The sequence below is a fragment of the Wyeomyia smithii genome, chromosome 2 (genome assembly GCF_029784165.1).
Source record: "Wyeomyia smithii strain HCP4-BCI-WySm-NY-G18 chromosome 2, ASM2978416v1, whole genome shotgun sequence".
NCBI lineage: Eukaryota > Metazoa > Arthropoda > Insecta > Diptera > Culicidae > Wyeomyia > Wyeomyia smithii.
In genome coordinates, this window is record NC_073695.1 from 171871319 (window position 1) to 171886341 (window position 15023).

At 36.1% G+C, this 15023-nt stretch overlaps 1 protein-coding gene across 16 annotated transcripts in view; it reads right to left on the reverse strand.

Moving 5' to 3' along the window:
• LOC129725340 (small conductance calcium-activated potassium channel protein) overlaps positions 1–15023 on the reverse strand; it is a 355723-nt gene that overhangs the window by 109554 nt on the left and 231146 nt on the right. For all 16 annotated transcript variants that reach the window (XR_008728076.1, XM_055681026.1, XM_055681027.1 and 13 more), the window contains 2 exons: positions 11670–11986; positions 11324–11428 (listed from right to left, as the gene is read on the reverse strand). Coding sequence is in view for 15 of the 16 variants with exons in the window: in XM_055681026.1 (XP_055537001.1) it covers positions 11324–11428; positions 11670–11986 (422 nt within the window). In the remaining variant the exon portion in view is untranslated. The remainder of the gene's footprint in view (positions 1–11323; positions 11429–11669; positions 11987–15023) is intronic.

The window sequence follows — 15023 nt, forward strand, 5'->3', positions numbered from 1 at the left end:
TTTTAGCAATCTATACTTTTTCTACGAAAACAACAAACAGTAAGCTTACCAATAATAGGTAGTAAACAGAACTTAAAATATAAAAAAATGAAATTTGTGAGTAGAACAACAATTTTTTCACTAGTTTTTTTACAGTGTATAATTTTCTGGAGGACAAAATTATCATCTACAACTTCGCAAAGACAACATACCGTTCAACCAAATCGTTTAGATGCTAGAAATATTTTTTATCATTATCAGACACTTGGCACAGAAGATAATCCCATACTTGAATAATAAAAAATATTTCTGCTTGATGAAAAAAATGAAACAAAAGTTTGGTTTTTTAATTAGCTTGATTCTAGAAAGAGAATACCAATAGCTATACCAAAAAAAATACCAAAATGACTCTTTAGCACATAAGAACATTCGTATAAAGTTTTAAAGTTTGAGTCAAATAAAAAATGACAGTAAAAAAAACTATTAAAATTGGGACATATTTTTTAATCTTCATTTCATCGGGCAAAGAATTTGTCGTAACGAGTAACTTAATACTAACACAAAGTTAATAAACGAACAAGAAGTTTGTTTTAAAAGCCGTTCCAGTAAGAGCCGACAGCGTTCAGCGTAGATTGGCAGATGTGTGGGGTCGCGTCAGGTAAGGAATTTCAGGGCGTATCGTACAAATTGCCGCAAAGACTAAACTGAGCAGAATTCTAAGATGGATCGCACCAGAGAATAGTATAGCGATCTACCTAAGGTAAAACGAATTGAAGAACTCGTTGGCTATCTTGAACACAAACCCGAGTTGTCGTTTAGCTTTAGATATGATTTTGTTGTAGCGCAGTTTGAAGGAGAACGTAGTATCCAAAATAACTCCCAGATCTGGAATTTATGTCACTCTAGATAGAGACTGACCCGACATAGTATAGTCAATTAAGATTGGCTTTTTGTCCGACAGAAGGCGATGATGCAACATTTCTGAATGCTTATAGAAAGAAGGTTTCACCCTAGGCTGAAAACATTCACTAGTCGCTGAAGTTCAACACAGTCCGTAGTATTCCTCACAATTTTAAAAAGTTTGACGTCATCAGCGTACAATTTAAGGCAACCATCCGGAAGTAGCAGAAAAAATCGTTTTTTTTTATTCTCGCTTATTTTCCGTCGGTCTAGTTCCGCCACTGTTGTTGTGCCAAAGGCGTGATCCCAGAGATTTTTCACCTCAGAAAATCTCCCGGTATCGGCTAGGATTTAATCTAGACCAGTTGGGTTGGTTGTGAGTGGATCACGCCTCCCCACAACCAACGACACCTATGTCGGCATTGGGATTCGAACCCAGGCGTCGAGCGTGGTTGGCGGAGACGTTACCAACCACGCTAGGCCGCCGCTTTGAAAAAATCGTTGATGAATAACATAAAAAGTAGCGGTCCAATATTGCTACCTTGCGGTACTCCAGAAACATTAGTAAACTGTGCTGAAAACTGAGTCCCTATTTTCACAAATAGTGTTTGACGCGAACCCTCGCACGAGGCAATATGACACTCTCAAGCTTTCAAGTTTTGCTGATCGGTGTATACTGCATTTATTTTGGCGCCGTTACTCATGTTTCGCAGACAATACGATGGAAACTCGACTAAGTTTAACTACTAACTTAACCTTTTTTTTTTATTAAAACCATGTAGATCCGATAAGATGTATTGTTTGTAGCTATCGAAAACAGCGTGGTTAATGACAATTTTTGTTTGCTCTCCTTAAAAATATTTGTTTTGTCCAACTCTATCACATCATTCGAGTGGAAGCGATTGTCAGAGAACAGCATTTGAACCTGGGAAAAAAAACAGTTGCTCGGTGCTAAAAGGTGTCCACGATGAAATTGCCACACCATGAAATTGCTCTAACTTTTTAACCGTTGGGTAGAATTTAATGAAAATTTGGGTGGATTTAGTTCATAGTGCATTATTTACATCCTGCAAGTTTTAAGGTCCTGTGATCAAAACTCGCGGAAATGGAGTCGAAAGAACAGCTCGTGCGTGATAAAATCTTGCGCATTCATCATGAGAACAATGGAATGTGGCTAAGAAGCTGCACCTAAGCCGAAGTTTTGTCCAGAAGGCCAAAAATAAGGCCGGGCTTCGAACGTTCAAGGTACAAAAGGCCCCTAATCGCGACGAGAAGCAGAACAAGTCCGCCAAAACCCGTGCCAGGAAGTTGTACCTCAACATGCTGACGAAAGTTGAATGCTGCATCATGGACGACGAAACATATGTGAAGGCCGACTTCAAACAGATCCCCGGCAACCTGTTTTTCACGGCCAAGGATAAGTTCAGCGTTTGCGAAGAAATTCTTGGTTTGGCAAGCCACCTGCACGTGCGGGAAGCGGAGTGCACCTTTCGTGACCCAGGACACGATGAACGGACATGAAAGAGTACATGAAAGAGTGCCTCCAGAAGCGGCTGCTTCCTCTCCTGAAGGCCCACAACGTCCCAACAATCTTCTGGCCGGATTTGGCCTCATGCCACTACTCCAAGGACGTGCTGAAGTGGTATGCGGACAATAAGGTCAATTTCGTGCCGTTGTTCAACCCTCCTAACACTCCGGAGCTCCGCCCCATCGAAAAGTACTGGGCGATTATGAAGCAGCACCTTCTTAAACAACCTAAGGTAGTGAAGACAGTCGAGGAACTGAAGAAAGTATGGGTTCACATGCAAAACACGGTTAATTCACAGGTTGTGCACAATCTTATGGCCAAGCTTAAGGCCAAGGTGCGGGCATTTGCGTATGGACTGTAAATAAAATACGAGTAAAATGTTAAAAAGAGTTTAATAGTTATTTTCCAATCCCTGAAAATTTGATGGCAATCGGATGAAAACTCGAATTTTGCGAATCAATTTTGTGTGTGGCAATTGCATCGTGGATACCCTTTAAATTGGTAGATGCGAAAGGTGACAAAAACCAGTTTGTAGCCTAATTCCTTTCATTTATCGGTCCCATCACGAGCAAAATGAGCGGGATCGTTTTCTTGGTGAAAGAGCACTTTTACTTTGCCATATGTGGGCCATTTTATGTCGAGTTCGATTTCAATGATTCTCTAATGATTAAAAAATGTTAACTTAGAAAGTTTTAAAGATAGAGAGGCTGGTTGAGGAAGGAAGTAACCTGAAGCAATTACTATCATGTTACAAAACGGGATTTGAAAAACAGTGGTTTGGCGCACTCACATCACTCACTTTTAATACGAGTAGCGTGTCAGTAGAGATATACGTACGAGAGAATATTGAAGTGAGGGAATAGGAGTGAACAACGTAAAAGATTAAGTATTTTATTGCTATCATTAGCGATACCGCGTACCGTGCAACGCACGTGCCGCTTAAATTAACCGTTGAGTAGTTCAATCGATGATCAATTCGAAAACAACTTTCAGATTGTTGTTTATACCAATGTAAACCAACTTTTCGAATCTTTGTTAGCAGTAGGTCTAAGTCACAAAATTCCATTTCCTACGGACAGATATTCGATGCAACCTTGGGAGAAACAACGAAAGATCAACATAGCCTTTGCAATCGAACTTCCGAAAACCTTAAAGTGATCAAAGCTTCACTTTTTTGGCCGATAGAAAAAGCATACATTTTTGATATCGAAAAAAAAAATTGTTTGTGCAAAATGAATGAGATCTGGTGTTCTTTCAAACTTTTTTAAATCTATTTTCTGGGAGTCAGAAAGTTTTCGAGCCACAGACGAAGACAGATTACACCATCTCAAAATTTCATGCATCGCTAAGACAGTTTATTTTTTAAATAGTTCGATTTCGATAATTTCCTATCGACAATTTCTGAGCACTTTTTCATCGATCATATAAACGAAACTTTGACCGTTTTGACGCTCCATATCTTGAAGTCTGATTAAACTGAAATTTTGCATGGGGACGTTTTTTTTCGAAAAGACAATGCTTCGTTCAACTCTACTGTTAAACGAAATTCGAAGGTCAGTTATACAGAAAAAATTTTAAAATAAAAGATTGTGTGTTGCCAAACTACGGCAGATGAGGAGTAAGTGTTGGCCAATGCACCTACTGATACTGATGCTGCCGCTATCGTACAAAGGCAACTTTTAACTAAAGGAAGTGCCGCTGCACCTATCGCCGAGGCTGTTTTCACACTGAAAATTTGACGGTTCATGTATTTTGAAGGCCAGTATTCCAGAACGTCAGTTTGTTGTCAAAATGAGGATACCTTTCATTAGAGGAACTGCCGGCTAATGTATCTACTACTGATGACGCCCGCTACGGCACAACGACAGGTTTTTAATAGAAAAAGTGCCACTGGCCTTGTCATTATCGCTGCTGATACCTGCTGCCACTGCTGCTGCTGTTAAGTCAGGACTTTTTAAGTCGCTGTCCAGAACTATCTGGTTTAGGCTGAACCAGGCTCTTATATAGGCCAAATAGTACATTTCTAGTTCACTAACGTTACAATTCTGTCGACCTTGCGCATTAAGCGACCAATCAGAGGTCGAATTTTGCGTTTTAAAAAGGCTTGACAATTTTCAATAGTACAATAGTTCGAATAATCAAATTACAATTTTCTGCATTTGTGCTGCAAGAACGAAGGAAATCTATTGAAAACTAACCGATTTATTAGCATTTGAATATGAACATATTTTTCACTTTTTCCGGGTTCAGATTTTCATTTTACATCCCCATGTAGTCGATCTTCCTGAGAGACGTAGTTCGCATGTTCGCAATCTTTAATGTCTCCGCCATGGTGTTGTTTTGGCAAATCAAACTACTGGGAAGGTAATTTTTCCTAAGAATAACATTGACCACCCTCGACTATTGTTTTTCGTTCCTAGCACGCCTCGATCAACCACACACACTGGTTGTACCGTGTCAAATAAATGTTGTGTGAACAAAAAAAAAACGCACACACTGCCTCGTGGGAGTTTTTTTGTGTAACTGAGAGATTGCCTTTTTCACACGCTGTGTATAGCGATTTACTATATCTACGGTTTGTGAGTCATGAGAGGCTTAGTTGATGGTGAAACTTCTATCGAAACGCGTCTAACGGAAGAGCTCTGTTATGCTGAGATTACGTTACGAACTAATTTCATTTTTGGCCTTATGACATTACAGGCTTAGACTTAAAAATAATTCCTCATTTAGACGGGACCCTCGAAAATAATTGTTAAAACAATACTGCACGGTAGAATAAGCTGAAGTAGATGAACCGTAACACTTATCAGTTTTCTTTCTCATCAGAAAGCAATGCTCAATCAAAACACAAAATTCACTTTCGTCCGTGATAGCTTAAATAACTTCGAGAGCATTAACTTGAGTTGATAAGATGTCATGAAGTTCCGATAGTACATATTCTGGTTGAGGTTGGTACAATCAGGCAACCCCAAATACTTTGGATTTGCAACGCAATCACTGTGTCAGGCCAACGACCTCACAGCCCATATGTCGTTATATATATTATCGACTCAGTGTAAGAATTTTTATAGCCAACTATTTTTTTCAAGTTCGAAGTCTATGGCAAAACTTAGATGGGCTAGTGTTTTTTATGTTTTTTTTTCAGATTTATATTGAATATAATATCTTATACTAAGCATATACTCTCTGCTGCCTTTTTCTGATAGCCCCGAAAGCTTATGTTTTTTTATTATTATTTTATTTCACTTCTAAAATAAATCGAAGGGGAAAATTAAAGACAAATAACCGTGAATCATGTCGTAATCTCTCTTTTTACACATATATGAATCAATAATCTAACACTCTAGGCTCGATTAACAATTATCTATATATGTTCATAAGCAAACAGAACTAATCATCCATCAGCCGAACAAGCGGGACGTGTTGAAGAGTGAGAAGAAAGACATTTCTGCCTATATTTTTGCCCAAAACTCAATAGATGTACATACATACACACTCACATTCACAAGCACACACACATACTTCACGCCGCTCTGCTATTTCGAGTGTGCTAGACGAAGCAGAAGTAACGGCGCCAATAGTTCAGTAAAACTTTCGGTCTTATGGCGTTGAAGGGAACCGTACATAATCGATCAATCTTACCTACTTCAAGGAGATAAAGTATATAGCGTGACGAGAACAAGTGTGCGAAGTGGCTTAGCACGGTTGTTATTTTCGCGAATGTAATTATTAAACGCTGCGAATGCCGTCATGGATAAAAACGCACAACGTCGAACAATAACAAATGATTCCGTTTGTGATACGTTCGTGGAACTGGCAGGACTATTGAAGGATGTAGACCGAATTTTTTAAAAGAGGTGAAGAAAAAAAGACGTTTGTATCTATTTAGTAATATTGATCCAACAATCGACACCAATATTTTGGACGATAATTTCAAATTCGAGGTTATGAACTTTTTTACACAACTTTTAAAGGGTAGTGAAATAAACTGATATTAACTAATAAAATATTAATTTTGATGCACTTTGCAATATAATTTTGCGATTAAAATCTTTTCTGAGACGCTTTCATATCAAGAGGTATGAGATTGACTGATCCAATTACGTTATATCAATTAAAATAATTGGATAAGATATAAGCTAGTTTGTGAAGATAATAGCTCTCTAGCCAATTTTTTTTAAATCAAATTCCGTCCACAAGCAAATTTGTTTTTTTCTTTCATATTCATTATTTTTCTAATGTAGGTATTAAAGTCATTTAGTTCTACTACCATACTACCAGCCTTCTTACCATCCGTCGTGGTCATGAAAGTATTACTGAAACGGGAATTCGTTCGAATGTTCACTTTTGTTTTTCTCAAATAATAATAACGTTGAAAAGTAACAATACCTTCAATTCAATCCACCTGGTTTTGTAAGGAAAGTCTAAGAAGACTTGTCTTTTTGTAAGGTAATAGCGCGCAATCAGGTTTTTCCGTTCTCAAGACACAGATCTTATTTTTCATCACACACATAATACATAACACGCATAATCTCATGTTTACGCATAACTATTGTTTAAACTGTCGTATTATATCAAATTATATTTGCTCCGATGTGTCTCGAACGGATTTCAAGTTATCAAGTGATTTTGGACAATTGGACTGCAGAGAAAACTGAAGGATCGTTTGCTATAATACATAGGAGCATAAATCTGAGTTTTTCCTTTTCAATTGTTTTGAAATAGTTTAGGATTGACAAAAACAGCTACGGGATAGAAATCTTTTACTTTTTGAATGTAAAATTTCAGCGCTCGCCAATATGTGAATTTCTAGATTAGAAAACAGGCATCTCCATTTGACTTTGTTGTAAAGGGGACGCATGGTTACTTTAAACCTCCTATTTACAGCATAGAGAATTGAGCGTTTTTAAGCTTCCGTACAAATTTAATAAAATGAAACAAAAAATGGTTATCGTTATCTAGTGCAACTACAGATGAGAAACATTTCATTGATGTCATTATCACGATGTCGAATAAGAACTTGAAGGTAATATGTCCTTTCCGATTTCGCTGAAGCTTTGCACAGTTGTTCCCAGTTGATAAAGAGGTCATTCTACATTATCAGTTCTTCATGTAGACTCACGACTGCTGTTTCAGAAGGGCCTATCCAAATGTGAATAGTGAATAAAATATTTTGTATCAGAAAAACGACTTGCTTGATTGAAATGGTGTCTTCAGCAAAGTTAAAGGGAATAAAATTGCAATTCTAAAAAAGATATATACATTGTGAAGATTTTTTTTTCTGGGCCAAACATTCCAAATTGTCACAAAATCTAAAATATCTCAAAAAGTACCTTTTTAAAAAATCTAATTTTTTACACATTAGAGACGACAATATGTACTACCATTCGTCAAAATTTGGTGATGGTAAAATGAAAAACAAAAAAGTTATGAACGTTTGAATATTTTATCATTTTCACTCAGAACTTATTTTTGAGGATTTTTTTTCTGTTGTTGTTATAAATTATCGCTAAGAGCATGATACAAATCCAACGTGCTGTTTTTGTGGTAAAATTAACTATTTAATCGATTATACCTGCCATGTTATCATACCTACCTATATTATTTCTCAGCCAAATAGCTGCTATAACTATACGTAAAAGTTCAACTTATTATTCGAACTAAATTTCTATTTTTAACAACGGCTTTTACCCGTTATCATTCAAGTTCATTAAGAAGACAATGTGTGCAGTAGGGAAAGCGAAAAATAAACGAACTGGAAATATGATACAGATTTGAAAAAATATATCGCATCCCGACGGGACTTGAACCCGCAATCTCCCAACTTGTACCCGCAAATCCGCAATCCCGGAGTCCCGTCGGGATTCGGTATATTTTTCCAAATCTGTTTCATATTTCCAGTTTGCTTATTTTTCGCATTCCTTACTGCACACATTGTCTGCTTAATGAATTTTAACTTATTACTTGGAGAGTAATTAAAAAATATTTTCCTTCGTGTAACAAATCTATTACTTTACAAGTAATAAAATTCTTCTCCTGTTGAGTAACAACCCTTACTGTAATATAATTTGCACGTGTTGCAAGATCACGACTATCTAATAATAACCGTTACAACTACTTGCAAAGCTTTTGCTCACTACTTAAAAAGGTAAATGAAAAATTAACCTCATCTCCAGTCGATTTACAACACACACTGTCGTGACTTAAATGAATTAGATCGCTGCATCAATACAAACACAGCAGATGATGTCTCGCTTACACATTCAACGCGGCCCTTGCTTGCATGTTCTCCTGCAAAAATACATACAAGCGCGTACCTTCATTAGAAGCAACAACTTAACATTAAACAGTTTTGAAGTGAATAAATAAGTGGTTAAGTGAAATAACTGTTGGTGTTAAGGTCCAGCAAACAACATGAATAACACTACGAACAAAATTAAATGTATTCGACTTTCAGATGGTAAAAAGTGTTCGAAGCAGCTGCGGAAACTATCGGATAATAATATCCAAAACTTGAAAGCGATAAAGTATTCCAAGTCATCGCAACTAACTAACGAGTTTCGTATTTGTACGACATGTCGTCTGCATGTAGAGAAACTAGCTCTCTCTACGCGTTTTATTTTTAAAACCGTCTGATAGCGGGAATCGTCGTTGAGTTACGCAGATTAGATTTCAATAGGGTCAGTATCAAAACGGTTGATTATGTTACAAAAACAGCGCGTTGGATTTGTATCATGCTCTTAGCGATAATTTATAACAATAACAGAAAAAACACCCGAAAAAAAATTCTGAGTGAAAATGACAAAATATTCAAACGTCCATAACTTTTTTGTTTTTCATTTTACCGTTACCAACTATTGACAGTTAGTAATAAATATTGTCGTCTTCAATGTGTAAAAAAATTAGATTTTTAAAAAAGGCACTTTTTGAGATATTTTAGATTATGTGACAATTTGAAATATTTGGTCCAGAAAAAAAAATTTTTTTACAGTGTTTTTTTTTTTAGGATAGCAATTTTATTACCTACAACTTTGCTGAAGACACCATTTCAATCAAATAAGTCGTTTTTCTGATACAAAATATTTCCTTCATCAGTCACATTTTTGGATAGGCCCTTCTGAAACAGCAGTCGTGAGTCTACATGAAGAACTGATAGTATAGAATGACCTCTTTATCAACTGGAAACAACTATGCAAAGTTTCAGCAAAATCGGGAATGATTCATCAGAATTGATTGCAAAGTAGCGTGGACTTGCTCAATTGTCTTTAAAACTATCATAAAACCCATCAAGCAACTTTCTTAATATATCTTCTATATTATTTCCGTTGAACGTTGAACTTTAGTTGTTAGGCGAAGATAGCTGCTGTATGGTAATTATGGACAAGCACTGCGTGGACACATGAGTACAAACAAACAAGAGATGCATTAATGGTGTCACTGCTCGTCCCGGATTCGTGCAGGTGCAAGTTTCAAAAGAGCATTAGAATTACAAACGAAAAACTAATTTTGCATAACTTAATGGCCAAATCCAATTAAAACGGTACATGTACAGTTGGAGGTGTTTAGTAAATTGATTCCCAAACTGCTGCGGGTGCATTTGGTATTGGTTATGTTGAACTTATACAAAGGTTTTTGGTTGTGGTTTTACCGCACCAGGTCGAGAAATATTTGCTTGCTTGCTTCAATGCTGGTTTACTGGGAAGGTCTTTCCAAATACTAATCATTTTCTTTGTTCTCCGATTGGTTGTTTCTCTCGGGTATCATTTTAAGGGAGAGACTGTAATCTCGTTTGTTTTTTTTTATTGGGAGGTGAATATTAAATGTAGCAGAGGGTAGTTATGATAATAAATCAATAATGAAGCAATAAGGATAGAGGCGGATAATAAGGCTGCATAGTTAATTACGAAATGAAATAAATATATGTTATACCAATGATGCAAAGAAACCTCAGGATTGAATGTTTTCGGTATACTTTAACAAAGTTATCAATGGGTAAACAGTCCAACTGATTGAGCCATCAATCCTGGGCCCTTGGCGGTTGTGTTGTACAAGACAATTTCGCATCTATTACTAATGACAATGCAACAAAATGGAGATGTTTGGATAGTACAAGAATTGGTGACCATATTCAAACAAAATGTACGATAGATGCGAGGAGACACTAGAGAGCACTCAAACTTGAGATATAGTTAATACCAAATTTAGCTTGCTGTAGCTTATTACGTCTTACCACGGCCGGCGTTTGCTCAGAACATCTCAATTTCAAATGCTCGTTTTGTTTTCAAGCTAGCGGCGTAACTAAAAGAAGGAATATAGTGACAGCTTTGTACTAGTTGCTGGTTCGGTCACAGCGTATTCCTACTGACTGGAGTACACTCTCACACATTGATAAACTATAGGAAGAGTAGTGTAGTGGGCTTAACTCATAATCTGACATAAATCGTTTAATTGGCGAAAAGCCGGGTAGTAAGAAGAAATAAAAAGGAAAGGACGGAACGGAACTAGACTTTAAAACACATAATCCATCTAAATACTGGTTTTGTTAGTTGCTGTATGTCGTTCCGTAAAGTATACGTGTACTGTAAGCGGATTGTTAATATTGATGTAATACAAGGTAGTAACTGTTATCAATACTAAACGAGATTAAAGTTATTAGACATTTCTGATTACTGATCTATTCGAGGGTGTTCAATTTTTACTGGCGTAAGTAAAGGGTAATGAATATACATAAGGATTGCTATTCTATGGTGACTGTTATGTATCTTTTCAACAATGATCTGATCGAAAAGAGGAGAATGGTGTAGAATGAGCGAACAGAAACAGTAGAAAATGAAATGAAACAACGAACAGGAGAGCCTATAGAGAATGGCCCCGATAGAGTAGATTATGGGCTTAGTTGTAAAAAAGGATAATTACCTCTCGCACTGCCGAAGCGTCCACGATGCTATTATCCATAATGAAACCATGAATACTAGTAGGACCGTTCCCGGGCATATTGTCATTAGTGTTTTCAGCACAAATCTGCAATGAGTGACCGGTCGATGCGGCCGGAAATGGCAAGAGATGTATTATCAGATCAGCCGGAATCGCTACTCTCGTTGATGAGCGGGTTGTGGCTTTGATGGGCTCATTGATGTCAATTATGTTTGATTACTGGGTGACATCGTGCAGAAACTTGCACTTGTAATCTTTATTACAAATGAGCTCGGATCTTTTGGATTTGAGTGAAACGGGTGGAAACGATCACAAAAGGTCCACTTACCGCGTGTTAAAATTGATACGATTCAGTGCACCTATACTACGTGATGAGGCATCGGTAAATAGTTTTGAATGTAACAGCATCACACGACATATCAGGTACAAACGAAGGAACATTGGCAAAGATAACGCGACGTCGTATGGGACGAGTTCCGCTCCCATGGCCTTATTCTTATTCGCTAGCTTAGTTGTCCATAGAAAATAATATTGACCTGGAATGGGATGCACCGCACAGATGAGTAATTCTAAAGCTATTTGGCTCATTCGCTGCCAGGTCATCGCTATTCGCCAGTCATCCGCACAATTATCTATCATAAAAAGCTGAAACCGACAAAGAGATGAAGAGGTTTAGTGAAAGTCACGACGAAAGACAATTAGTGAACTAGTGGAAACGTGTTTTTACTGGTAAGTAATTATTAGTTTGGAAACAGTATTCATTAACTTCTAGATAAATTTGCATCGTCATGGTATAACTAATTTATGAACATCAATAAAGCACGAGGGTAGCCCCAGAAGTCCTAAGATGGATTAAGTTTAAAGTTTAAAAATGTTCTCACATTTAGTATATATTCAACAGTCATAAATGAAAAAAATGTTTAGCGTTATGTGGTTCATCACGTTCCACAATGGTCGGAAAATTAAGATTTTTGGCCAAAATGAATTTTTGTTGTCAAATTGTTAGTTTTCTACTGAAGATGATTTTGTCATTTGAGAAAAGTGTTGTAGTGAAAAGGGGTTTTCCATAAACCGCGTGATTCTACGTTTTCTTGATGTGTTTTGGACCAAATTCGTACAACATACGATGAATTTCGTTGATCAATCACCCAAAAATTCAAAATTTACATGAAAAGTGAAAAACTTTCATTCATCTTTTTCTACAAAAACGCAAATTTTCCGAAAGGTCAAAGGTCAGAAATAAAAAAAAATCGCATATTTTCTATGTAGCCTGCGGCAGACTCTGTTGGGTTAAAATCAATTACTCCTTCAGTTTTATGAAGCTAAATTAATAAGCTTTCAATTGTATGCAAACATAATAGCTTTGGTAGGATTTTATATATTCCAACACATTCAGAAAAACTCTTTTTCTTAATTTTTGAGAAACGTTACTTTGGAGACGTTTTTCAACGTAAACCGTGCTATGTATCAAGATTGCATTGAGAAACTATGAAAATACAGATCAAAAACTACAAAATTATGTGCTCAAAACATCCTGAATATGAAATTCGCATTTTGGTAATTTTGGCCGCTTTTTTATATGGGGACCGTCTTATGTGCGTTCATTGGAAGGTTTATATCCAACTAATATAACAACTTAACTCTCGGAACTGAAAACTTTTGGACGGCTAGGTTTTGAAGAAATTGCACAAAATGATAAGTACGCGAGCTATCAGGTTTATTGAAAAGTGTAACAGGCGTCGCAAATTACGTGCAAATTGAAAACTAGGACATGAGGAAACTGTAGGTGTCAATTTGTTTTCTTCTTTTAGTACAAAAATAGCGTTGTGAGAACCTTTTCTGCAAGTGTTTGTCAATGTTTTGCAGCTCGATGAATGAACCTTGTGTCTGCCAGTTCGCACTAGAAATGAAAAAACATTTGCAATAATAGACTGACCACCAACAATCGCCTTTATAGAGAGACAAATCGCCCGAAATGACCGACCGACCATTTTTGATTTGAATGAAACTTTGCACACGTATTTGGCTTAGAAAACTGAGCATTTTTCACAGGTGGAGAGATTTTTTACACCCATGAGTTACATTCTAAAAGGGCGTATGCCTTTTGGCACAGGTTTTATTCGAAGCATTGTAGCCCAGAAACCGTTGGTTGTATAGAAAAACTGTCTGAGAAGGAGTTGTAGGGAATTGAAAATGCACCATAAAAAAATATACACTGTACAAAAAAAATTTTTTTTGACCAAAAAAAATTAAAAATAAACATTTATTTTCAATTTAAAAAAAAAAGAGTTGAATTTTCGTTTTATTTTTTTTTTAAAGAAACTATACGTTAATACGCAACTTTTAAAAAAAAGTCCAGGATGGAGAAATGAGAAATAATTTTTTATGGTAGATTAATTTTTTTATAAAAAATCTAATTTAAACATTTTTCAAAATATTTTTATTCTGATGATTTTAAAAGATGCAGAAAGTCATTTTGAATCAAAAAGCTCTTGGTAGTATACATTTTAAAGGCATCGGTTTTCGAGTTATTTTAAATTTAAGCTCGAAAAATTATTAATATTTCGGAAAATACACGTTTTTCTTAATTTGTCCAAGGTTCTCCAGCAAAAACCATACGTTCATTGGAATGCTTGATCAAAAATATACAATTCATTCTTTGACAACAAATCGATTGGATAAATAACTCAAGCGCTAAACCTTAGCCTACCTACACGTTCCCCCTTGCCGAATGTTTTCTAAAAAAATATGTTTGTCGTGCAACACTACCTACTTGTTTACTATTAATAACTGTTTGTAAAGTACGCAACCAATAACTACTGGGTTACCTATAATATCTGTTTTCGTATATAAATACGATTGCACTACTCCAGATGTGTTAGTAACAGCATGTGTTGCATTTTGTGAAGATGAATAAAGTGAAAATGGAATACACCAAGCCCAAATGCTGTAAACCCTTTCCTGATCATCGGTGCTCATCAAGCTTACGCAAATTAAAAAAAAAAACATTATTGCAAAATTAAAAATATTGAACAGTCAAGCTCATTTTAATACGTCTTTATCAATTTGTGATTCGTGTAGTTATTGGAATAATAGTCAATCCCTTCGTTGTTTACTATTCAGAATCTGGAACACTTAAGAATATCAGCTTCATCATAATATCGTAAGTACTCCATCATGGTACTGTTGCGGTTCAGGTGTTCATTGCCAAATTAATGAGTTTTTTGAAAACAACAATACAGTTGAAAAAAGCGATATTAATGTCTGATGGAGCTGCCTCACAATATAAAAATAGAAAAAACTTTGCAAGTCTTGGCAAGTTCAAAACAAAATATAACGTCGATGCAGAGTGGCATTTTTTGCGACTTCTCATGGTAAAGGCCCATGCGATGCAATTGGTTGCATATTAAAACGAATGGCAGGAAATGCAAGTTTAGCTAAAGAACATGAACATCCCATTACAAGCGCAAAAGAATTGTATGATTGGTCTTATCAGAAAAGTGATAAAAATTCATCAAAAATGTCATTTAGTTGGGTATCATATGAAGAATATGAACAAGGACTAACAGAATGGAGCATTATTTTCAAAACATCTATAATAATAGCTGCCACACAAAAGTATTACTCTTTTGTTCCGATTTCAGAAAATAAGATACAAATGAAGCTGTTTTCAAAAGATGAC